This window comes from Pipra filicauda, unplaced genomic scaffold (genome assembly GCF_003945595.2).
Source record: "Pipra filicauda isolate LSUMZ 115617 unplaced genomic scaffold, ASM394559v2 scaffold195_size2193078_pilon, whole genome shotgun sequence".
NCBI lineage: Eukaryota > Metazoa > Chordata > Aves > Passeriformes > Pipridae > Pipra > Pipra filicauda.
In genome coordinates, this window is record NW_024104304.1 from 923,833 (window position 1) to 950,079 (window position 26,247).

The 26,247-nt window shown below is 40.4% G+C and overlaps 1 protein-coding gene across 9 annotated transcripts in view; it reads left to right on the top strand.

The window, feature by feature from the left end:
- Positions 1-5,590: 5,590 nt before the first annotated feature.
- Positions 5,591-26,247, top strand: part of ZNF451 (zinc finger protein 451) — a 38,392-nt gene continuing 17,735 nt past the window's right edge. For 3 of the 9 annotated variants that reach the window (XM_027730550.2, XM_027730552.2, XM_027730551.2), the window contains exons 1-10: positions 5,896-6,053; positions 6,630-6,713; positions 14,457-14,540; positions 15,738-15,863; positions 17,379-17,490; positions 18,069-18,219; positions 19,634-19,760; positions 21,411-21,564; positions 23,523-23,670; positions 24,210-25,858. In XM_027730550.2, the coding sequence (XP_027586351.1) occupies positions 5,913-6,053; positions 6,630-6,713; positions 14,457-14,540; positions 15,738-15,863; positions 17,379-17,490; positions 18,069-18,219; positions 19,634-19,760; positions 21,411-21,564; positions 23,523-23,670; positions 24,210-25,858 (2,776 nt within the window). In that variant the 5' untranslated portion in view covers positions 5,896-5,912. The other 6 variants (XM_027730558.2, XM_027730559.2, XM_027730553.2 and 3 more) reach the window with 6 other exon arrangements.

A 26,247-nucleotide genomic window follows, 5' to 3' on the forward strand; every position in this document is an offset into this window, starting at 1 on the left:
TTATGGTCCATCATCCGAGATGAACAGCTCAGGCTACATGTGAATGTCTTCGGTACTTCCCAGAGGGTTTTTACAGCTGAGTCATCATGTAAGGGAGGACATTGGCATGACAAGGACTATCCCACCTTGCAGGATTTGCCTCTTATCAGCCTCTTCTCTTATCTTGGAGTCCAGTTTGTAGCTGCAGGTATGCATACCCTTCTGCACCTGGGATGCCACTCTGTGCATCACCAGCAAAGCAGCCATCCAAGTGTGTGAGCCATCAGCACCAGTCTCTTACAGCACCTGGTAGTTACTGCAGGTGTTTGAATATTAGCAGTACAACCTCTTACACTTGTGGATACATACTTCTCCTTTCACCTGCAATAGTTGGTCAATGGTACCTCCTTATCTCAAGGTCCTTTTGCAGTCCAAATTAGTAGGCATATTTAGAGAGGGGTGGGTTTTGGTAGATGAGCAGCTGCTTCTTTGCAGTTTGTTACAGTGGACAGAAGTCTTTTGGTGATCTCAAAAATGCTTAAGCCGTTAACCATTTCAGTCTCTGTCAGAAAGCTCTGACAGGAAGCATAATGCTGCTTCTCCCAAAATTTGCACTAAAATCAAAATTATTGGTGATAGGTAAATGTGTGGTGTCCCAAAGTGTAAAATTCTTCTTATAAGAGTGACAGAGGACATGTTAGTTGCAGTCCTTACAACTGGAGAAGGCTGATGGCTACTGCAGAAGAAACTAACAGCTGTATGACTGTATGGCATTTAATAACTGTAGAGTTATTCCTGTAGAGTTACTACTGAAAAGGTAAGCAATACTAAAAGTAATATTTTGAACTATTTATTTCTATTAGTGCATATTAGATTGAATTTGAAGGTTACCATGGAAAAGAATTTGGTCATTGTTTATCATGAAGTGCTCAGAAGAGCACTTGCTTTCTAAGGCAGGAAGAATATTGAGATCTGTGAAGAATGGGATAAAGACCTTACTGAAAAACTATACATTAAATCAGGGGGTTTAATGCATGCCAAGTTCATGTCTCCTCTTATTAGGGTATACAAATAGTAGTCAAAAAATCCTGAATTTCCTAGATTAAGAATAAGTGGCAGTATGCCATGTTGATACAAGAGGGAAATCAATGGTTAAAAGGGCAATCAATGTTTCACTTACTTTAGGGAGCAAAGAGAGAAACAAGGATGTTTAAATACATTCGAATTCAGATCACAGAATCATAGAATGGTTTGGGTTGGAAGGGGCCTTGAAGATCATCTAGTTCCAGCCCCCCTGTCATGGGCAGGAACAGCTTTCACTAGGCCAAGCTTCTCAAACCCCCATCCAACCTGGCCTTGAACAGTTCCAGGGATGGGGTATCCACAATTTTTCTGGGGAACCTGTTCCAGTGCCTCACCACCTTCAAGTAAAGAAGTTCTTCCTAATACCTAATCTAAACCTACCCTATAATTAAGGACACATAGTGACAATGTGTCCTTATACTCATCATGGCTAGGCTTCGCGAACGAAGATTTGGGAAGGACTCTACCCACACTTGCTACAAGTGTGCTGGTAGCTAAAAATGCCAATGTGAGATAGACAAGTCCGGTTGCAAAAGGCACAGCGGAAAGACTCCTTAGGTGGTATCGACAAGACACGGTTCTTTCTGCATTGTCTTTTCTCCTCCAGAGTGATCCTGCGTGCGTTCTCAAAAGCATCAGCAGCGTTATAGATGGTGTGTCTCCAGGCCTTCCGATTGGAGGCCAGAGTAGACCAATGATGATGATCGATATGGCCAAGGCTGAGATGTTGTTTCAGGGAGTCCTTGTATCTCCTCTTCAGGGCTCCTCTCTTGCAGCAGCCAGAGGCAAGTTCACCATAGAGCATGATCTTAGGGAGGCGGTGGTCCTTCATCCTGGAGCCAATCTTAGGGAGGTGGTGGTCCTTCATCCTGGAGATGTGTCCTGCCCAACGCAGCTGTGTTCTCAGCAACATGGCCTCAATGCTTGTGACTGCTGCTTGTTCTAGAACAGATGTATTAGTCACATAATCTGACCGGTATGTAGTGACTATGTGGAATTATTTGCTAGAGAGCACTACTGAGTTTATAAAGACAGTCTGCTCAGAAACAGCTTCCATATTCTATATGATACCTAGACCTCATTTGGATGTTTGAACTTAGAGATCTTAGCTCATGAAGAGCTTATGAAAACTGCCTTTCCTCGCCTTGCCTCCCCTCTCCTTCCCTTCCCAACAAGCTCTGCATAAGGACATTCCTAAGCTGGCTCAAAGTCTGAAAACTGTGCTTTCCATGGAAGTAGATGAAATACACAAATTCTGGAATTCTGAGTTTTGTTAGCATATTGGAAATGCTGACATAATTGCATGGCAATTCCCTTACTATTTTTTTTCCTTAACTGTATTGTTTACATACAAGGAGGAATTTTGGATTGGTCATTGCATGAGTAAACCTTTACGTCAATTACTACTGAAAAGTTCATATTCAAATTAATGTCATCTTCATAGGGTCTCAGAGTTTGGAAAAATAATACCACCTTGCTTTTTTAGTAACTTGTTACTATGGCTCCTCATATTATCTATTCTCAAGAATCAGAAGTTATGAAATGAAAAAGCAAGCCACAAACAGAATGACTGCTGTCAACATTCTGTTAGCAAATTTAAGTTATAAATGCAAAATATTAAAGTTTAAGCTGCAACAATGACTTTAATTTTCCAAGTGGTAGTCAAGTTTCCATTATTTTAGCAATTAAATAAAACTGGTCAAATCAGTGTTGTTTATACAGTTCAACAAGGGTGATTAAGTTGTACGAACTTGTTAATGAGTATATAACTGGTAGATATAACTAGCAGTTCAGTAGATCCATCTCCTGTCATAAAGCTGTTTTTTCATTCATATATGGAAAAGGCTTTAAACTAACATTAGTAACTCTATGTTTTCAAGAAAAATAAGTGCACCAAATTAACGCTTACATTAAATACCACATGATATGTTATTGCTGATAGTTGTTTATTCACAAAGCTCACATAACACCAAAATTTAACATGCAACCCTGAATTCTTTCTCTCCTGTGTATATAGGATTTGATAAGCACACACCAGTGAAGTGCTTTGTGGGTGTGCAACCAGCTCTTTTATACCAACACAGAACTCATAGGTGACATTTACACTGTTCAGCTTACTCAAAGCCAGTGCATTGAGTAAAGATGATTCATACTGACTTTTGCTTCAGGTGGCTAGAAGTCACCAAACATGACCAAACATGAGGAAGCAGGAGAGTAGTAGCAGATAAATAGCAAGAATCATGGGCATGGGGGTCTGAGTGGTGTTTTCTTGACCCTGCCAGTGAGGGGAAATGAGGAGAAGGGCACTAATAGGACAAGTCAATAATTGTTTTCAGAACCTGTGTTGGTGACAGAGATTTGAGTTGTATGACCATGGGACCATGCTAGCAGATCACTGTCTGCTTGAGAGAGGTGAGAGCCACCTCACTAAGCAGGGCAAAGCTATTTTTATTAGTAGGATCACTGATTACATAAGGAAGGCTTTAAACTAAGAAGTAAGGGAGAGGGAGAGAGTAACCAGCAGCCCTGTGAGGGATTGATGGACACAGAGAAAAGCAAAGGGCATAGGGTGGTGTGACAGGAACACACAAAACAATAAGATGGGGCTTAAGAGGGCTTAAGAGGGCTCACCTTCTTTGAGCAAAGAAATGTCTACAAAACATCATAATGGAGAAATCCCCCAAGCCCTTTCTAGGCAGTCAACATGCTGGGGTGCCTCTCTAAAGTGCCTGCATACTAACGCATGCAGCACAGGGAATAAACTTGATAAGTTAGTCCGTGTGCAGCTGCAAGGCTATGATCTTGTTGGGATCACAGAGACATGGTGGGATGGCCCCCATGAATGAAGAGAGACCAGCTCTTTAGGTAGGACTGGATAGGACATCAAGCAAGGGAAGTTCTCCTTTATGTGAAAGAGCGGTTGGAGTGCATGGAGCAATGCCTGGGGATGGACAAGGAACTGAATGAGAGTTCATGGGGGAGGATTCAAGAGAGGACAGGTAAAGGTAACATTATAGAGGGTGTCTGCTACAGGCTGCCTGACCAGGAAGAACAAGTGGATGAGGTAGACAGATAAGAGCAGCCTCACATTCTCATGTGGGAGTTCAACCATTCATATATTTGCTGCAGGGACTATACAGCAGGGCATAAGCAATCCAGGAGGTTCCTGGAGTGCACTGATAACTTCTTCCAAGTCATAAAGGAGTCAACAAAGACCAATAATAAGCAATGCTTTGTTGGACCTCATAGCAATAAGGAGATTGTTGGGAACGTGAAGCTCAAGGTAATTTTGGCTGTAGCGACCATGAGACAGTGGAGCTCAGGATCCTGAGGGGAGGGGAAGTGTAAAAAGCAGGCTCACAACCCTGGAGAGTGAATTTTGGCTCTTCAAAGATCTACTTGGAAGAGTCCCATGGGGTACAGCCCTGGAGGGAAAAGGGCCCAAGGAAGTTGGTTAGTATTTAAAGATCATTTCCTCCGAGCTCAAGAAGAGTTCATCCCAGTGAATAGGAAATTAGGCAACAATGCCATGAGGCCTGCGTAGATGAACAAGGAGCTCCTGGTCAAACTCAAATACAAAAAGGAAGCATACAAAGGGTGGAAGCTAGGATGGGTAACCTGGGAGAAATATAGAAACATTGTTCAAGCACACAGGGATGAAGTTAGGAAAGCTAAAGCACAGCTGGAATTGGATCTAGCTAGAGATGTCAAAGACAACAAGAATGGTTTCTGTAAGTTCATAGGTGACAAAAGGAAGACTAGGGAAAATGTGGACCCATTGCTAAATGAGATGGATGACCTGCTGACACAGGACATGGAAAAGGCTGAGTTGCTGAATGCTTTCTTTGACTCAGTTCTTACTAGCAAGACCAGCCTTCAGGAATCCCAGGTTCCAGAAGCCAGGGGGAAAGGCTGGACCAAGGAAGATGAACACTTGGTGGGAGAGGATCAACTGGACATATGCTAAGTCAATGGGCCCTAACAGGATACACTCACAGGTACTGACAAGAGCTGATGGATGTCGTGGCAAGGCCACTCTCAATAATCTTTCACTGATCATGGTGACTGGGAGAGGTGCCTGAGGCTGGAGGAAAGCAAATGCCACATCCATCTTCAAGAGGGGCAGGAAGGAGGTCACACAGAACCACAGGTCCGTCAACCTTATCCTGATCCCTGGGAAGGTAATGAAGCAGCTACTCCCAGAAACCATTTCCAGGTACTTCAGTGTCAAGAAAATCACTGAGTCATCAGTATGGAATTACCAAGGGGAAATCAGGCCTGACCAACTTGATAAACTTCTATGATAAACTGATTGCCCTGGTAGATGAGTGGAGCGATGGACATTGTTTATCTGGACTTCACTAGCGCCCGTGGCACCACCTCCGGTAAGATGCTCACAAAGGATCTTTGTAGATGCCTGGCTGGATAGAACCACCGAGAGATGGGCTGGGCACCGGCAGGCTGGGCACGCACAGGTAGGCGGATAGGCGATTTTCCCGCCTTCCCTCCCTTCCGCTGCCAGCCCCAATGGCCGCCCTTCCTCCTCCCCCTCCCCCGGAAGCGGCATGGGGGTTTTCCCCCTCCGAGCAGGAACTCGATGGAGCGCAACTGAAGGTAAGACGAGAGAAGGAAAGCGCTCGGAGCTTCGGCCGGGGTCCGCGCCATGGCGCTGCCGCGGTGGCGAAGGCACCTGCCATGGGCAACGCGGGGCGCAGCGGGCGGCACCTCCCGCTCCCGGCGAGCCCCGCCGCGCTCCCGCCCCACCCCTGCCCGCCGCGCCGCCCTCGGGCCGCAGAGGAAGCGGGGACACGGCAGGTCGGGACGGTGATGCCTGCGGGAGGGGGCGGTGAATGAGCGGGGCCGGGGCGGAGCTCGGGGCCGCCGGTTTTAGCGCAGCGCCCGCGGGGCTGTGCCCGGCGAGCAGCCGAACCGTCAGTCCGGGGGGGCCGAACGGAGCCCGCGGGGCGGGGGGCCCGTGCGGGGCCAGAAACGTGAGTCAGCACCGCCGCCCGCTGGGGCAGGGCTGCCGGGGCCGTTCCGCGCCGTTCGCGGAGCCCCGCCGGAGCTGGGCGGGACGGCGCTTGTTTTGGAGCACGAAGCTCAGCCCTCTGGCTCTGCCGCGGTCCTAGAGCGGCCCGGAGCAGCGAAAACAGCTGCGGCCGCTCGAAACGGCCGAGCTCGCCCGCGGCTGTTACCGGCCCGCCCCGGCTCGGTCGTGCCTCGGAGCCGCTACGCTGAAGCTCAGGCCTCGGCTCTCGCTGGGGTTTCGGCCTTAAACATGTTATTGGGCTGCTACACTGCAGCGGTGGCTGCTGGAGGAGTATAGGTATTGGTACGCTTTGTAGGTTAAGCCATGTTTTACATACTTGGAAAAATACAGCAGCGTGGTTCGAGTCAAAGTCGTTTATTGCTTCTTCGGGTATCGGTAATAATTGTCAGTGAATGAGAGACAGGCTTGTTGAGTGCAGATAGACTGTAAAGCCAAAGCAGGCATAAAATGGAAAATGCTGTTTAGTTAAAGAAAAAAAATAAAATGCTGTATCATGTTTTGGTTTCTGTCTGTTTAGATAATGGAGTCTCATAGCTCTGTCAGCCTTCACAGGAGTAAATCACCAGCTTCTGAAAGTGAAGACGAGATTGAGTTTGTTGGAGTAAGTAGATCTTGTACCGGAAGCACACTGCTTGTTGTAATTAATACATTCTCAATAGTCCAGTTAAACAGGACGGGGATTTTGTTTACTCTGTTGATGGTGATTACATTTTGATGGAAAGCATTACTCTTGCATTTAAAGATAATTTGATTTGTGAACCTCTGTGTCAGATAACAAGTTGATCTTAAAGATTTATGTGCCCTTTCTTGAAAGAGTATAAGATTATGTCAGTTGGTCCTATAGAGAGAATATGGACTGGAGTATCCCAACAGGTCAGTGGGGAATTACAGTGATCAATTACATATATAAGAAGTCACTGTAGAGGACTTTGGTAATCGTTGCATAGCATTTTGCTACATGAATAGTCCCACCTAACTTAACGGAATAAAGCAAAACAATGTTAAAAACACTGTACTTGGTTTAGAAGAAGAGGGAGGAAATTACAGGTAAGCGACCTTAAACAGTCCTCTCAAGGTGTGAAGCACTCTATAGTAGCTACAGTACAACAGGTAATCTAATACATTCAAGTAAAACATGTCAGTAACTTCAAGACACTTTTATCTATTGGATGTCCAAGAAAAGCAGAATATTTTCATGCTGCTTGTGATCTGGACTCAATCTGTCATCAGTGAAGTGGTGCTAAATTGCAGGGTTACATAGGAACACAGTTTTTTTAGGTTGGGAAAGACTGTTAAGATCATTGACTCCAACTGTTAATCCAGCACTACGAAGTACACCACTAAACCATGTCCCTAATTGACTCAACTGTTAACCCAGCACTGCTAAGTCCATCACTAAACCATATCCTAGGTGCCACATCTACACATCTAAAGATGTTTTTCCTGAAGGAACAAGTCATATGAATAAGATCAAGTGATTAATTGATGCCAAGATTATTAATGGCTGATTTCCTGTGCATTTGTCTCATTTTTGAACAGTATGCTGAACAATAACTAGACTTTTTCTCCTGCTCTATTTTATATGGTGCTTGATTAAAGCCTAGGTTCAATATACAGACTTTTTCTGCAGGGGTATTTAAATGCTTGAGTGTGAAGGATTTTTAAGTAGTTGAATATCTCAGAAACTTCTTAATCTTGTAGTTGATTTGGTCGAAATTAACTAGTGAGTTCAAAGTTCATTATATACATACAAGCGTTCATGTGTGTCTGCAGCAGAGGATTTGGGGTGTTGGTAAATGAACTGGCAGTGTGGGCTTGCAGCCCAGAAAGTCAACTGTATGCTAGGCTGCATCAAAAGCAGCATGGTCAGCAGGTCAAAGGAGGGGATTCTGTCCCCTCACTCCACACCACCTGAAGCGCTGCATCCAGCTCTGGGGTCCCCAGCACAGGAAGGACATCAACCTGTTGGAGTGAGACCAGAGGAGGGCCACTAAGTTGATTAGAGGGATGGAGCACCTCTCCTGTGAGGAAAGACTAAAAAAATTGAGATTGTTCAGCCTGGAAAAGAGAAGGTTTCAGGGTGACCTAGTTGTGGCCTTCCAGTACCTGAAGGCAGCCTGTAAGGCTGGAAAGGGACTGTTTACTAGAGCATGTAGTGACAGGACCAGGGGAAATGGCTTCGAACTGAGAGTAGATTTAGATTAGATATTAGGAAGAAGTTCTTTACTGTGCAGGCAGTGAGGCTTTGCAACAGGTTGCCCAGAGTTGTGGATGCCCCATCTCTGCAAGTGTTCAAGGCCAGGTTGGATGGGGCTCTGGGAAACCTAGTCTAGTGAAAGGTGTCCCTGCCCACGGCAGGTGGATCGGTACTTGATGATCTTCAAGGACCCTTCCAACCCAAACCATTCCATAATTCTTTTATCATCATTGTAAAAGCTTCATTTTCTTCAAACTGGGCAAAGAATGAGGAAGCTAGTATAGCTTGGAATGCATAATGATTGAAGGGCTGCTGGAGCACCAGGAGCAGTAACTGAAAGAGAACTGAAAGAAAAGAACTAAAATCAACACTTCTAACTACTTTCTTTTTATTTTCTTGGCTTTGCCTGTGGATAATACAGATCCTTTGTGGTCCCAGTGACAGTTGCTTCCAAGAGAGGCTGCTAGATATAAGAAGATGACTGTGCTTAGTCTTTTGCAGGATTTATATCCTGGGGTGAGAAGCTTACTGTTGTCATTGATGAATATATGGGGAAAGGCATGTGACCCTGGCCAGCACCTAATGTCAGCAATGTGTCCTCAGATCTCTCCTTTGCTCTGAGTGAGGATGACTTCAGACTTTGCAAAAGGATTTCCAGACTACTTGGCTAGCTTTAGATCATCGTTTCCATATAATAATGTGTATGGCTGGAAGTGTGTAGTCTCCATAAATGTTACATGTGGATGCTACCCGATTGCATCCATGTCCTAAAGACTCGGTGCACAAGATGGTACTGTATAAATTGAATTAGAGAAGCTACTGAGGTATTTCAACCTGTGTTCATTTTAATAGACAACAATTAGTTGTAGGCCATGTGATCTCTGTGTTTTTCTTCCCCCTTTTTTTTTTTTCTTCTTGACAGCTGGGTGTGGTTTTGGTGTGAGTTTTTTTGTTTCTTTGGTTTGGTTTTCCTTGTTTGTTTTTTTTTTTTTCGATTTCCTTCACTGTATTAGGGTATTTGAGGACAAAAAGTCCTCATTTGATGGAGCAAAGGCAATCTCTGCTGCTGCCAGAGTCTTTTAGCTTTTACAGTCAGTTTAATCCTCATCCAGAAAACTATTCTTACTTAATTTCCCACCTTTTACTTTGTCATTACAATGTATTTTGTCCACTTCATTACATTCTAAGTTTTGCATACCAGCAGAAAAATATAATTTAATCTGCAATGCAAGCTGTTATTCCTAGTTTCTTAAGATAGGATGGTCTTGCCCCCATTTTGTTTTCTTGGGAAGGATAAGGCAAGAGTGAAGAAATTCACAGATGTAATGGGGTCTGTAGCACTTAAGTAGATAGATAACTCAAGTTTCCACGGTTTGCACCAAAAGCATTGGACTTAGAGGGGAATTAGTTAATACACCAAATCAAGTGATTCACTAAAATACGGTAGCTACCATTTAAATATTTTACTTCCTTTCTCCCTGAGATGTTAAATATTAGATATTCAACTGAAGTATTTGTCTCTCTGGCTTTTACTTGTATTGCAGCAGGAGCTGAATAAAATGGTAGTGGTGTTAGGAAGCATCTCCGAAGTAGAACTTTTATTTTTGCACTCAACCAAGGACTTGAATTTTTGTATTTACTAGGTTATAGAAATCAAAACTTCATAAGTGTTTGTTGGTTTGCAATGTTGGTCAGTTACTCAGTCTTGAAGTTGGACGTCTGTTAGGGCACAAATTTAGAGCACAAATAGTACTACTTGGGTCAGTTTTTAAAATTTATTTTATTGTAAACTTGTTCTATGATAAGTGTGTTTACATAGTGTATACACAATTTATGCTCATAAATATTTGTCAAAGATAAGTTTGTGGTCGCATACGTGAAAGCTAGTTTCATGTTTTCTGTATGCTAGTGTGTGTATAATTATGCAAAAGTTTAATTGTGCTGTTTAAGTAAACTGGGTATTTGGTCTGAATGCACGTAAAGCTAAAAACTGAACAAATAAAACACCTTGCATGATGGACAAGGTGTCTGTTAGCTAGACCTGATTACCCAAAGACTGAGTGAAATGAGGGAGGGGGAGAAAGAGACCACAGTTTAGGGCTTTTGGAGAAAACTTCTGGAGGCAGTAAAAATGAGCATCACAGAAGTCTTTGAGAAGACGGTCTTTGGAGATGAATATGAAGCTCCATCTTTACCAGTTGCCAATTAAACAGTTTTGATTATATCAACAGTTAAAATTGGTATTTTGTGTAGCATAGTGAAATTACAGTTTTGTTGATTTAATGCTAATGCTTTCAGGCAAAGCTGTGAATAACAGCAGAGATGCCACAGCTGCCTGGAGACTTAAAAACCTAGAAATTCTTCTACTAACTGAAAAAGGTGCGATTTTTTTTTTTTGTTGGTAGCTCTGTGGCATTGCTGTTGGTTGGTGAGAAGAGTGGCTTTTGAAGATTATTTAGAGAAGTAATGGAGGAGTGGAGAATGGCTGGGGTGTTTTTGTTTGGTTGGGGGTTTGGTTTTCTTTGCTTATTTTGTGTTTGGGTTTTGATATTTTTGTTTGTTTGAATGTGAAGGATGTGCTTACAAGATGTGAAGACTGAGCATATCTTAGTGCTAGTGCATCTGAGTACTTAGTACTTGATGTCTTTCTGGGTGCCAGGTATGCCAGTATAGTCAGCTAGAGAGGCTCCAGCTTTCAGCTGTTCAATGAGAGCATGTTGTTTTTCTGTAATCTGAGGCTCTTTTATGCCAAGATACTATTTAGCTGGTGGTGCTCATCTTGTGGGGAGTTACGAAGAGCTGGACAAAGCTATCTGATCCACAGTTTCTTAGCTCTCCTACAGTGATGGAATCTTCAGTGTTGGCATTACTATTTAGTTGAACCAGTTGGAAAAAACCAAAGTAATTAAAATTCTCATAACTTTGAATTTGTGGCTCATCCTGTGTGGAGGTGAGCATTATGCAAAAATTGGATAGAAAAAGGCACAGAATTTGATAGGAAAAAAGAACATTTCATGTGTGCAAACAACGTTTAAACAAGTGTAATATTACTTGCATTAAATTTACTGTTCTTGTCACTAGAGCTTCCTAGACTTGAAACCAAGTTATTCTGCATTTCAGCTGTCAGTTTTGTGAGTTCTATTTAGTTGCTGAACCCAGAGAGTAAATAAACACAAATAGGGGAAATCTCTGCCTTTGAAGAAGGTACAGCTGTTAGGATCAGAGCTGAACATTTCAAAACACATTATTAAGCTGATTGGATAGTCAGGTGGTCTGAGTGTGTCTTTGAACTCTTACTTGCTAACAGCTGTTTAATAAAGATTTAATTTCTTAAAAGTTGTACAGAGACTGTCAGTTTCTACAGAAACAAAACTGTAATGGATTTTTTTTGTATTTCATTTAACAACCACATTATGTTTATTTAATCCTAAAAAATTAAGCACTCTTTTGGGGTAATTTGAGGCCTGCAGCTTGATTCATATAAGCTTTTGTTATCTGTCCAAGATATCATTCCTCTTCCTCCCTGGTGATTGTTTATGCCTGGCCATCTGAACAGCTTTACTGCCTTGAAAGGTGTAACAATGTAAAGAATGAGATGCAGTAAGAGCAGTAGAGAGGATTGCACGCTGCTTTTCTCTCCACTACTTCTCATGAGGCAGTAAGTCTTCCTAGCCTGCCCTATGTGGTTCACTGCTAATATCTTGAAGAAACTGCTAAATATGTGGCAGAGATGGTACTGTACCTCTTCAAGAAGTCAGTCTGCTGGGTACTGTAAGTCCTCCTTCTGCCTGGAAAACTTCACTTTCTAAGAAATAAAGCATAAATATGGAGTATATAACAGCTCTGTGGTATCTACCAGATATATTGCCAGAAAATGGCTAATACTGTAGTTTGGTCAAAAACTCTGTCATGATTTAGGTGGCATTGCATGTACAGATTTAAAACAAACAAAAAAAAACCAACAAAAAACCAAACCATCACCCCTGGCATTACAAAAAAAAATAAACTTATCTTTGATTTTCATTTATTTACTTTGAAGCTAGATAATAACTTTCAGAATCACATTCACTTTCTGTGGAATGTGAAGATTTTAGTTCACTTTGCCTCTCATTGAAGATACAAACACATGTGACCACGGGTATGAGTTAGGGTCACTAGGAATATTTTTGTTTGGTGTATGTGGACTTACTCATTCTGTTTCATGTTCATTATACTGATTATTTAGTTGGCATGTGATGATGCTCTAGCATGATACAGGTTTGGGGTTTTTTTTGAATGACGTCATGTTATATGGACATAGTGCTTCTTTTTTGCCTTTAAAAACTGAAGACTTACAGCAGTGAGTATGGATGGAGCTCCACATGTTATTTAGTACATCTTCTTTAAAAAATTTATAACCTATGTGCTTAGTTTGGATTGCTGACTCCAGTTTTTCTTCTATGTTTGCTTTTTTATGTTTGTTCTGACATTGTACTCTCTACTGGAAGCTTGTACTAGAAATGGTAAAATTGGTATAATTGGAGAGTGAATTGGAGACATCCTAAGGAGGAGACAAAACCAGTCAGTAACCTTTAGTGACTCACAGAGGGAATGGAAAAGAGGGACAAAAGATGGGAAATATGCATGCAAAAGAAGCATATGGCTGTCAAGCTAGGAAGAATAGAGAAGACCTGAGTATTTGTTGATAGCCAGGGTTGTTGGGCCTTCATATTCCTGCATGGAGTCCTGACAAGGCTTCCTGGATGTATATCTTTGAAACTGAGTGCTGGACAGACTGTTTGGACATGTGTCTTTGTGCTTCTGAGTATGTGGTGTGAATGGGTAAAATGTGTTTCCTTTTAAAATAAAATGACCTCCCCCTCATTGTGATTCCAATACAGAGAAAACACTTGTGACCTGTCTGTGGAATATCTGCTCAGAGAGGAGTAATCTTCAGGGCTTAAATGTGTATGAACTGTTTCCCACTTTCTTAATGTTTGAAATGCCCGAGGAGTTTAATTTCTTGTTTATTAGGTCTGGCTGAGATGAAGTTCATTTTCCCCATAGCAGCCCTCACAGTGCTGTGCTGTGCATTGGTGACTAGAAAGGTGTTGATAACACACCAGTGTTTTGGTTACTGCTGAGCAGAGCTCCCTCAGCATCAAGGCACTCCCCAACCTTCCCCCCTCATCAGTGAGCATGGGATGGGCAAGGTTTTGGGAGAGACATAGCCAGGACAGCTGACTCAAACTGACCAAAGGGATATTTGTACCATTTAATGTCTACTCAGTAATAAAAACTAAGGAAAAGGACAGTGGCTTGAGTAACCTGATAAAGTGGGCACCCCTGCCCATGACAGACGGGTTGGAACGAGGTGATCTTTAAGGTCCCTTACAACCCAAACCATTCTGTGATTTGCTATTACATCATTTGTCTTATGGAGCAGCTATTGTGTGTGCTGAAGCCCTTGGGAAGTGGCTGGTCGTTGCGTGATGACGGGAAGCAGAGAATAAATCTTCTGTTTTCCTTTGCTTCCACATGTGGCCTTTGCTTTCGCTTTATTAAACTGCCTTGACCTTGACCCAGGAGGATTTTTTTTCATCTTGTTTTGTCCCCAACCTTGGTCTGCTGAGGAGGCGAGTGATAGAGTGGCTTGGTGGGCACCTGGTGTCCAGCCAAGATTAGGCCATCACGCTTTTGGAATTGAATTTGTGTTTTTAAAAACAAAGCGAAAAAAACTCTGAAAGAAGAAAACATTTAACATTGCATAGTGAAATCTGAGGCTGTTCCTATCTTGGTAACAGGCTGCTACCCTATTACCATTGAATTAATGGCACAGGTTGAGTATCTTTAAAAATGTAGGTCTGAGTTGATTGAGAAGGTGAAGAATATAATGTTATTAGGCAAGTCCAGATTATTAATTTGATTTTTTTTCTACTTGATATCTGTGTATTAGATTATTTTTGAGTACTTGTTTGCATGTTTTACCAATTTTGTGGAATAGTCTGTTTAGTGGAAAAGTTCCCATGCCAGAATTTCCTTTACTGCACTCTCTTGAAACCTTGGTGAAATGCTAATGCTGACAATGTGCTATAATGTATGCAACATTTTATCTCAAAGGACAACAATTCAGTGCTTTTGTGTGTGTGTTTTAATACTTTATTCCAGGAAGGACCTTTAAGACCTGTACTTGAATGTATTGATCTTGTTAGCAGTGAAGATGAAGAACCTAACAGCAGTTCTTATGTTCACGTGAGTATGTTGTAATATATTTTAGGACATCTCAGTTGAATAAAATAATTGCTCTTCTGTATTTTTTCCTATCAGTTACTTTTCACAAAAGCCTTATTAGAGGTATTTTTAACAAGTAATAATTAAATAAATAACATATAAGTATTTTGATTTTTTTTTTTTTCCTACTGTTGAGTGGAAGGCAAGAATGCCAGCACTTCCATTTTTTTCCAGAGCTGTTTTTTGCCTCCTTGAAATGGGCTTGGAACTTTTATTTGTCTTTCAGTCATGTTAGCGAGTGTGTTGAAGAAAAATATCACTTTACAAGCAGCCTCAGAAGTCTGTGTGTCCAGTTTCTAGCCTGCAAATGTATCTGGTCTACTCCCAGGCCTTTTCTTTCTAAAATAACTTTTTAAGAAAGATGTATAGGTTGGAGGACCTTATTCCAATGACAGGCTGGTTTTATCTCTGCCTAATCCTTCATAATCCCTCCTAAGACTGTATGAGTCAGAAGCAGGCTCTGTTTATCCCCCGATCTTATTGTGCCTGCTCTGTAGGGCCTTGGATAGTGGTGATTAACCCTACTGGAGTTGGCAGCAGTAGCCATCTCTTGACTCGTGTTTTACAGTGTTACAGTAGAGGATGTTTGTAATAATACTGGTGCTTAAGGAAAGGTGGATCTTCTGTATATTCACAGGCTGACTCTACGGTGTTGATTGCTAGAGCTAGTTGTGTAATAGGAGCAAATTACAGTGTATGGTCTATCCCTTATGCTAGAAAAAGCTAATGATCTGCCTTTCTGAAGATAGTAGTTAGAGCTATAATTGTATCAGTTCTCAGTTTTTCAGGTGGTCTGCATGTTGGCTTTCAAATCAGTAGATATTTTGTTTACTTACTTAAAATAATTTACTTAATTTTTCATTTGTTGGAGACTTCTAGGACACCCAGCACAATCATCCATGTTCGTCTACTGCTTTGGTGAGGCTAATGTTTATGTTGAATTGCCTTGAATGTGTGGAGAGGAGAGTTGTTTTACCTGCTTCTTTAATAGAAGTTACAGATGTTGATAAATAGGAAGAGAAAACTAGCAAGGTAGATCATGGAACTTAGAATAAGAGTATCTGTACTGAATTATGTCCTGATGCTTGGGCATCACTTTTCACTGTATTAGTGCCTGTTACTTAGTCACCAAATAAGTGTTTAACTTTTCAATTGTAGAGACCTTCTAAGCGTAAGGATCACATTGACTATCAGAAAGAACGAGTTGCATCAACCCTGGATCGTCTGGCACGACATGTTGAAGTAGAGAAGCAGCAAAAAGAAGAGAAAAACAAAGCCTTTAAGGTATTGGGAGTATTTTGTTTTGGTAGAATTGCATCATAAAGGCCTTGTAGTCACAAGAGTCTTTGTTTTCACTACTAAATAAATAAAAAGATTGGTGAGCCAGACCTGGAACTAGCAACTAGGCTTCTGTGGCATCATTCGAAACACAATACAGACTTTGTCTCTTCAGTGGCTTTTAACTGATAAATTTGCTAGTCTTATTGCAGTTCCTGAGGATGGGAAAAAACAAAATTCGTGAAAATCAATGGCAAAAATTTTTCTCTTGTTTGTATATATAGCAGAGGAACCTTAACATCAGTTACTCTTGCTGAGTAATTGAAAAATAAGAGTTATCACAAACAGCCATGCAGCAAGCCTACTCATTTACTTGCTTTTGACTGAGATTTTTGGGAAACTGTTTGCCACATTAAATTTCTGTATTGAGTAATATTTTATAATGTGATACAACTTTCTGTGTTTTAAGGCATAATTTTAAAGTTGAATCCTGTTAATTGCATTGGGCAGCGATTTGAAAGGCTTGTACTTTTTATTTCTATTACCAACTGGGAGATGCAGTCAGCGGGCTTAATGGAAGGGCTGCTCTCTGTGGGAACCTGGACCGCTTGAAGGAATGGGATTACAAGAACTTCATGAAATTGAACAGGAACAGAGTCAAATTCAGTATTTGTGGAACATGCTGTCTTTCCAGCCTAATTTTCTCAACACTTTTAAAATCACATGATTGTACTACAGTTACAGCTTTTTATATTCTACACTAGACTGTGCAACTGTAATACAACAGAGTAAAAGGATGTTGGATATAGTCCAAGGTAGCCTTGAAGTCCAGAAGCCTACATCCCTCTCCTGTCTCCTCTACGGAGAATTTGGCAATCTGTTAATGTTTCCACATACAGTTTTCCATGTGTCAAGCGGAGTCAGAGATAACTATGTAGCTTTCAATGTACTTTGAGAATGAAAGCTAAAAAATCCTTTGTTAAAGATGAATATTTTCCTCCTGGGTGGCTCTTTACTCCTCATCAGTTAATGCAACTTGCAGAATTAAATTTAGTTTTCAAAGTGAAGATGCCAGGTTTTTTCCTTGTCAGTGGAACAAACTGGCTCTTTGGTTTCAATAATGATTTTGTGCTGCTTGTTTAAAACTTCGTGATTATTTGTTTCTCTTTATAAGATTATAATCTTATGTACATGCTACAGAAACTTCAGTAGTTACAGTAAAAGTAAATTAATTGACACAAGATGTAGCTCTTGCTTTGGGGGAAAAAATTACTGGTTCTTAAATTTTTTTTATTGCCCTTATGTTCTGTCTTTATTGTGGTAAATAGAAATGAATCAAGTTGTAAGATTTTATTTTTCCCCTACTTTAGGCTTTTGTGGATGTGGGTTTTGTTGGTTTTTTGGAGTTTTTTTCCTTGTGTTTTTAGAAACTCATATGTAAGTTTTGGGATACATACCTAATCTTTCATTTTTTTAAAAATAATTTGATCACCACCTTGCCTGGTATGTTTTCTCTCGCAGGAGAAGGTTGATTCCCAATATGCTCATGGGTTGCAAGAATTAGAATTTATTCGGGAACATAGTGATACAGAAGCTGCAAGGTTATGTGTGGACCAGTGGTTAAAAATGCCAGGTAAGAGTAGGAAGCTAAGTTTCAGTGATGGTTTCTAAATCCTGAACTGGAGAACAGAACACGTGATAATTGCATTGAGCTTGCAGGTGCCATGTGCATAACCTAATCCTACAATATTAACTTTGCCAGCATATGGCATTTGAAAGTTCTTAAACACTCATTTCCATAAAATCCATTCTTCTAATGCTTTACTGTTTAGGAAACGTAAGATACAAAATCTAGAAATCACTAAGGCAATGTTAACAATTTTTATAGAAGAAGCTGCTAGGAAGAAAAAATACTACTATTGAACTGCTGCTTGGGAAGATGTCTACATGAGTAAGTGTAACTTCAGGATGTTTAGTGAATTTCAAATAGTACCTCGATGAAGGGTGTGAAAGTGCTTAAAAAGTTACACTGCTGGGAATTGAAGAAAATGAAAGAGCAGACTTCCTGAGTAGGATTGTACATTGTTAGTTTGCTTTTAAGAATCACTGTAACTTGATTTTTAAATGCTTTAGGGATTATGTGTTATTTTGTTTGTTTTCTTAAGCCTCTATAATCTAGGTTCTGGTTAAGTACATTGTTTTATAACACAGGTCTGAAACCAGGCTCTGTTAATGGTGGAAAAAGGGGTGCTTGTAAGAGGGCAGCTCAGACACAAGTCAACAGCAGTCCCAAACACTGCCCTGTGATGCATTGCAACAGAGAGTTTGATAATGTACATCTTCTTCTAGGTCACCTTCAAAGGTAAGGACATAGTACAAGAGCTCAGTGCAAGATATCATAATGAAAGAATATGCTCTAACTTAGGACATCAGCATCAAGTCTACTTTAAACTACCTGTACTGACGAAGTTCCATTTTGAGAGCCAATTAATATGTTACACAATTTATATAGATGATGTGATGAACTTCATAGGGGTTTTTTTGTTGTTTTGGTTTGGGTTTTTCGGGTGGGTTGGGAAGTTGTTTGTTTTTTTCCATTCAGAATTTATTTCTTGTTGAGCGTTTTGTAATACATGGGTTTTTTGAGAAACAAGATTTCTATTCTCCAGTTCTATAGTATCTTCATTCAAACTTGAAAAAGAGCAAAAGGCTGCCTTACACAATTTGATGGTAAGATTAAAAAAAAAAAAAGCCCATAATGAATAGAAAGAGGAACAAGAGCTATAGGTCAGACATCTGTTCATAGCTGATGATGGCTAGTCAGCATTCAGTGTGTCTGTGGTCAATTCCAGGAGATACTGCCTTTTAACTAGTGAGTGTGTTTGTGGGGAAGATGGTAAGGTGAGAAGTTGAGGGAAGTGTCATGGATTAACCCCAGTAGGCAACTCAGCCTCACACAGCTGCTCACTCACTCATCTCTCTGGGATGAGGAAGAGAACGAGAAGATTAAAAGTGTGAAAACTCTGGGCTGAGATAAAAACAGTTTAATAAGTAAAGCAAAAGCTGCATGCAGAAGCAAAGCAATATAAGGAGACAAACAGGCACAGCTTTTTCGTATGTAATAGTTAGCTCGAGTGATGTGTTTGTCTTCCCAGCTATCTCCCCTTCCTCCTCCTTCACCCAGCTTTTATTGCTGAGCACAGTGTCTTATTGCTACAGGCTGCCCCTTTGGCCCATTGTGGTCAGCTGTCCCAGCTGTGTCTCCTCCCAACTTCTTGCCTACCCCCAGCCTCCATGCTGATGGGGTGGTCTGAAAAACAGAGAAGACCTTGATGCTGTGCAGTCACTGCTCAGCAATAACTAAAACATCTCTGTGCTGTCAACACTGTTGTTTGTAAATCCAAAACGCTACAACTGTACAAGCTGCTACAAAGAAAATTAACTCCATCCCAGCTAGAACTAGTGCAGGGAGGTAAAAATAAAAAAAAAATTCCCTCTCTGGGAAATTGAGGCTTTTTTTAGTTCTTGTAAAAACAGTATGGTTCTTCTGCAGACTGACCCTTGTAACAGGTAAGCTGCAGGGAGATTCACCTCTATGCAAGGTATTTCAGCTGATACAGTTGATGATAGTGGAAGAGAGGAATTTTTATAGTTTAGGTTGATTGGATAAGGGTTTTTGTCCGACAGCTTCAAAAGACAGATCTTTTCTCATTTAAAAAAAAACCCTTTTAACTATTTAGATGGGATTAGTTTGTTAATTATTTCTTCTTCTCCAGGTTTGATCATTCTCCTTGTGACCCAACTGTCACGTTACGTGGACCCCCAAATAATGCTGTTGCCTGTGTGATATGCTGTGAAAGATTTTCAACCTCTCAGCAGTATAGTGATCATCTTTTATCTAAGGTAAGATCATAAGGATGAGTAACTCGCCTGACTGAATGTAATAAAGAGTTTTCGAGACGTATAATTATGCTCTGATTTTAGGTTTTTGTTTTCTTTTTTAACCCTCTTTCTCTCACCTCTCTTCTTTTAGTCTTAAGACATTTTGGTTTTTTTCTTATTCTGTTGTGTTTCAAACACCTGGTGTAGCCTGACAGTATTCTCTTTAGATCTGATCATTAGATTGTACTTTTTGGTATACTTTCGAGAGGACCATAGTCTTGAGCCTCTTGTCCCTCTTTCGGTGTTGCTGAAAGGTGTTCCCTTTTTTCACATCTTCAAAAGTATGAAAGATAAATGCAGCAAGTTAGGATGAAGTAAATAAAGAGAAGCAGCAGAAAGGAGATGGGGGAGGGGGGAAAGAGGCAATAGAATGAGAAAAGAAACTTGGGTGATTTATCTGTTTCCAGTCCCTCCAGTAGAGGTATTTGCTGCTACTCACTAGTTAACTTACAGAAGGGAAAGGATAATCTAGCATTTGAGCTGTGATTTGAATATAAGCTAGTAGTGTTGCTTTTTTGTTGTTGGTTGCGCTCTCTCTCTTCTGTTCATAACATGCTACTGTAAAACCTCAGTTGCATAACAGATGCTTAGCTGTTACCTTCTGGGTATGTGGTTTTATTTAGACAATCTGGTATTGAACTGCATAATGGATAGCATTTTCAAAGTTGGATGTTTTAATAAGAAGTATTGTTGAGTACTCACTTAGTCTCCAGAAACTGTGTTAAGTTCAGGGAAGTTGCAGACATTCTGAAAATCAGAATAATTTTAGCTTGTGGTAATAACTCCCGATGCATAGTCATACCTGACAAGCTTGAAAGATTGCATTGTAATTTGTCCCTGCTCTTTTTCCATTGCTTCCAAGTTGTGTGCCTGTGACATGTCCAAGGGCATTAGCAGAAGTTTGCAGCCAAGTCTGGGGAAAGGACTGACTCTTGCAGCAGGCAAGAATGAATTACTTTGGTGTGGAAGGATGGGGAGATAATACTAATCGAAGCTAATGGAAGAAAGCATAAGCATATAATGAAGATTCACTGAATGACTTATGAAGGAGCAAGCAAAAAAATATCAGAAGCAAATCTAAAGGATTTTTGCCCTGGAGGCAGAGATCCAGAGTTGATGTAGAAGGCAAGGCAGGTGGAAGGATTTGACTTTTAGAAAAGTCATGGACTTGTCAGGCTACTCTGAGGAGCAGCATTTTGAGGAATTAGAAGCTAGCAAGATCAGGGAAGAACTGACATCAGGAAAAGCAGCTGCTTTGGTAATAGAAGGAGCTTTTTCTGGGAGCCAGGGTAAAGGGATTAGCTAAGAATTGGAGCCCATAGTCCCTGGGGAAAGTGCTTGCAAGTGGTGCAAGAAGGGAATGAAGAAGTTGCTGGAGTAGTAAGGATAGATGAGTTGCTGAGTTTAACAATGGAAGTTTGGCCAATCCCTTGTGTCTCGTGAGCTGAAGTGCATAGAGGTAGGTTGTAGATAAACATAGATGTGGTAGCTGAAAACCTAAAAGTTGAAAATACTACCACAGAAGGGAGAGTGGAATGGAAGGACATGGGGAAGACTGGGACTGGTTTCTTTGCTTAATTTTTTCCTAAATGTATAATTTTTCTTTTCCAGCTAAATGAAAATGATGGGCATAAAAAAGGTCTCCCTCCACAGCATATTCAGTGTTTTGCATGCCCAAACTGCTTCCTCCTTTTCACAAAAAGTGAAGAGTGTTTGCAGCATATGTCAGGAAATAAACACTTCTTCCAGGTTTCTCAATTGAATGGTACGTTACTACTAAGTGTACTGCTTTTAATTTCTTCTGATAATTCACCCTTATGATATGAATTGACTTACATTTTTCTGCAGTTTAAAAAAGATTAAGGTTTTAAAGTTTGTTTTTAATGAATTGTTATTTTTCTTTTAAGGTCTTAAATGTGGTACTTTGAAATTTGTATTTTTGTGTAGAAATGATTCCTCCATCACACTTGCTGTAATGAGAAGCCATCAGGGCTCTCATATAAGCTTCTCATCCTCCAGTGACTCTGTGCAACTGCTGTCCTGAATAAGTTTACATTTAGCATGTTGATAGAGACTTGGACCAAAACAAATAAATTTCTTTTTCAGTTCAGGTGAGACTGGCTGTGGAGTTCCTTCCCTTTACTGTACTGTCTGTAGTCTGCTTGGAGGCTATTGTCAGTGTTCTTGGCATTGCTGGTGACAAAGACCTGTGAAAATTTCTTCTCTGTATATTTGCAAATTTAGCCTGGTTAGTTGGGACAGTGCTGCTGGTCTGATGGCTTGCACTGACTGCATTGCTGCTGAAGGCTGAGATACTGGTTATGTTGTGAGCTGGTAACATCCAGAACCACTCTTAAAAGGAAATACCTGTCTGATCCTGGGCTTGAAAACAGGGTTAATGCTTGTCATAGCTACGCTGACTTTTTATTTCTGACATAAGCAATAGGCATTGAAGTATTTTTTTAATGTTAGCTAAATGACTGAAACAGTTGACATATAGATGGAGTTGACTTCTTATGCAGGAAGTGGCCATATTTTAGATACTGTAGGTTTCAGGATAAACCTGTGTGGCCAAAAGGATTGATATAGTTATTTCTCCATAACTATATCTTTGACTTCTGCCCTCCCCCAGAGTGGCTGCAGGAAGTGTGCAGAAAAGACAGGCTTTGAAGGCATCGTGCTGCAGGTTGAGTCAGTATTGCAATCTTCATGGAAGTGACAGTCATCTGCATGGTTATATGTTCTCTTATGTATTGAAGATCTAATGTACTTTTTTTCTTAAATAGGTTATTAATTCTGAATGTGATGCCTGCAGATACTTTTAAATTCAAGTCATAGATTTTAAAAGAGATTCCTGGTGAGCTATTGCTTTGAAAAGATTAAAAGCACAAGTTAGTGGTTTTTTCTTTAGAGGTGGATAGTTCTTAGCTCAGAACAAAAAATGGAGTGCTCCAATTTTTCCTTTGCATTAGTAGGTCTTCATGATTAATAATTACCAGCATGGTCTAAGATCTGCCAGTGAAATTCACTGAAAGGCATAACCTCAAATTACTGCCTGCTGATCATCACATCTTACTAAACAGAAAAATCAAAGAGAATTTGCCTCCTAAGGTGCAGAACATGAACAACATTTAATCCATAAGCCGTTCTCCATTCTCTTTTCAATAGAATTTTTTTATTCTGATGGTATCTGAATTTAGATATGGAGCATGTACTCTGAACAACAGAAAGTCCTGCATCTAAGAATGTAAGAATTAACACTAAAGATTGGAAAGAGAGAAAGAGATGGTCAGAGTATGTGGGAACTTGTTAAATGAATTGTGTGCTTTTTTTTTTCTTTTTTTAAGCACTCTGTGGCTTAAAAGAAAATTATATGTGGTAAGAGTAGACAGCTGGTCATAGATGGAGTGAAAGAAGGTCAGTAAAAAGCTTTCTAAGAGACATATCTGACCTGATGTTGTAGAAGACGAAAAGGGAAGTAGAGTCAGTCACTGAGTATGAAAAAACCAAGATCCAAACAGATTCAGAAATGAGATTGTCACAGAAATTTAAAAAATTCAGTCTTTTTAGTTAAAGCTTCTATAGCACAGTTACTGTGGGCCAGCTGACACATGATAATTTGCTTTCTGAACTGTGTGACAAAGAAGTAACAACCGTAACTATGTCATCAGAGAGCTGAAATACTTTGAAAGAACTTGCACTTTCTACCATTCCATTTTATAGATGAAATGAAGACTGGCCATCCTCTACCTTTTCCAACCTACGCGAAGAACCTTCTGATATCTCTGTGCAAAGAGGTCCCCTTCCAAGTGAAGTGTATATCCTGCCACAAGATACTACGATCGCATATGGAATTAACGGCTCATTTCAGGTTTGTGAAAGACAGCTGCTTTTATATTGTGAACACTCATAGATCAGTGACAGATAGGCAGATGTCTTTTTAGTGCTCCTAGTGGTTTTCCAGGCAAGTAGGGCCATCTGAATGTTGACTTCCTGAGTAAACTATCAAAAATGTGCCTTCCTTCATGTCTTTTACCCCACACCGCAGAATGCTGATCAACGTCAGGATCCTTTTTGTATTTTCTGTAACAGAACAACAGAACTTGGTGTCTGTTCTGCTGTTTGTAAGTTGACACTGTTTGATTTTGAAAATGTACGGAGTCAACAACATAACCGTCAGTCTTAATGCTGGCTTTGGAAATTAGCACCTAATTCTCTTTGAAGTGCAGAGACCAGATACACATTGCATGGTTTCGTTAGCAAGCTAGTAGGTGGGTTAAAGTATACAGAGGACACTATTTCCATGCACTGGTTGCTGTAGCTACTAGGTAATATTTTGAAGTACATCTGAAAGTTTAAAAATGTTTCAAGTTATGATATAACTTCTTTATGTTTTTTAATCCGCTCTAGAATGCGTTGTCATAATTCTGGGCCTGTGGCACTGTCGAAGAAAAGCATCTCCCAAGTTGCAGAGATATTTAAAACAAAAGGTTACTGTAAGAACTGTGATGAACTGTTTGCTAATAAGAATCAGATAACCCAACATAAACAAACCACTCAACATAACATTAGAGTTTTTACTACAATGGAAGAGTCCATCCTGATGTTCTGTCACATCAATGGAAAACAGAAAAATCAATCTTATTTGTGCCATATTGTGGATCGGTCAAGACCTCTGCTTAAAAGACATTTGACTTCAAATGAGTCTGCCAGTAAAATGGGGGCTACACCTTCAAAAAGGAAGAGTGATTTAAAAGATAACAATGAAGATAATGTAGCAAACCAAAGTCAAGGTAGTGCTTGCAAAGTAAAAGCCTGGTTTTGTGAATGCCTTCAAAAGTTTTTTACAGAAGAGTTAGTAGAAAATCACATTTTATCAGCAAATAGGATCTGTCACAAGTGTGCTGTGTGTGGAAAGCTTGCTGAAAATTCAAGCATTATCCGCCTCCATATGAGTCGATTTCATGGAGGAGCACACTTGACTAATTTTCTTCTCTGGTGCAGAGCGTGTTCTGCAGATCTTAGAGAAGAGGATATTATGGGACATGTAACTGAATTTCATGGTGGACATAGTTACTATTATGAGCAAGATGTAGATGATGAACCTATGCCATGTGCTTCTGACACAGCATGCATTTCTGCAGGTGAAGATAAAGACTGCATTTCTAGCCCTATGGAAGTCTCCCCTGAAAGAAGTCCTATCGTGGGAAAATGGCAGTGCCGCATTTGTGAGGAGATGTTTGAGTCTGAAGAGAGTGTTAAACAACATTGCATGTCCTTAGAAAGCCATGCATTTCACAGGTACTCCTGTGGCTTATGCAGAAATCACTTTCGGAAAGTAGGAACGCTGGAGCGGCACTTCCAAGAGCATCATAATCAGGAGACTCAGACTAAATATTTCTGTGGCCTTTGTGGTCATCTCTTCTTTGACACAGAAGAAGAATTTCTAATCCATTATACAGAGATTCATAGCACGGACTATACATTTGTGCCTGAGCAGATGGAAGTATCAATAAAAAAAGAGGAGGACTTCCTCCCAGTCGAACAAGGAGACCTTTTAACCTGTGGTTGCCGGACAACTTATGTCTCCAAAATAAACAGGAAAAACGATTATGAGAAGTGTCAGAAAGCCATGCTGGAAAAAGGAAACTTATGGTTTCGATGCTGCTTGTGTTCTGCAACAGCACAGAATATTGCTGATTTGAAGAATCATCTCAAGAGTCACACGTCACTGAAACCGAAGGGAGAGATGTATGTTGTTAGATGTGCTGCATGCAACAAAAACTTTAATGATCTTCCCAGTGCACATCAACACTATCATATGAAACACTGCTTCTTGCAGAAACCTGATATATCAAGTCTTGCATCAGAATCAGAAAACACAGTATTCAAGTTCACAGCAAGTGGGGCTTGTCAGGTCAGAAAACCTCACAGGCTACAATTTCAAGCATCTCCATCGAAAACTCAGGACAGACCACAGTTGTCTCCTCTGCAGAGACCAATAGAGCAAAGGAAAGAAAATAATGAGGACTCGGCACACGCTGAAGAACTTAGTGAAAGTATGTAGAAAACTACTTTCAACATTAGAAAAATATTATTGTCTTTAATGCACTCTGTTTCAGTGTCAGTCCTGAGACTGAAACATTTAGTTTTCTAACTAGTTTGGAGCGTAATTTGGTGTTAAAAGGAAGAGGAGAATCTCAGCTTGAGATCCAATGTGTAGAAATCTAAAAGTGATCTATAATACATGTTCAAGAGAAACTTGTATAAATATTTATGATCCTGGTAGTGCTTTCTGTGTGGGCAGTCCTATTATATCACCATCTCCTCAGTTTTCTTAGCTTGCCAAATAGCACTATCTGCTGAGAATTTATATTCTCAGTATGTAGTGTAGGTTTTTTTTTCCTTGAACATGCATTTTTTTTTTTTAAGTTCATGATCACTTTTA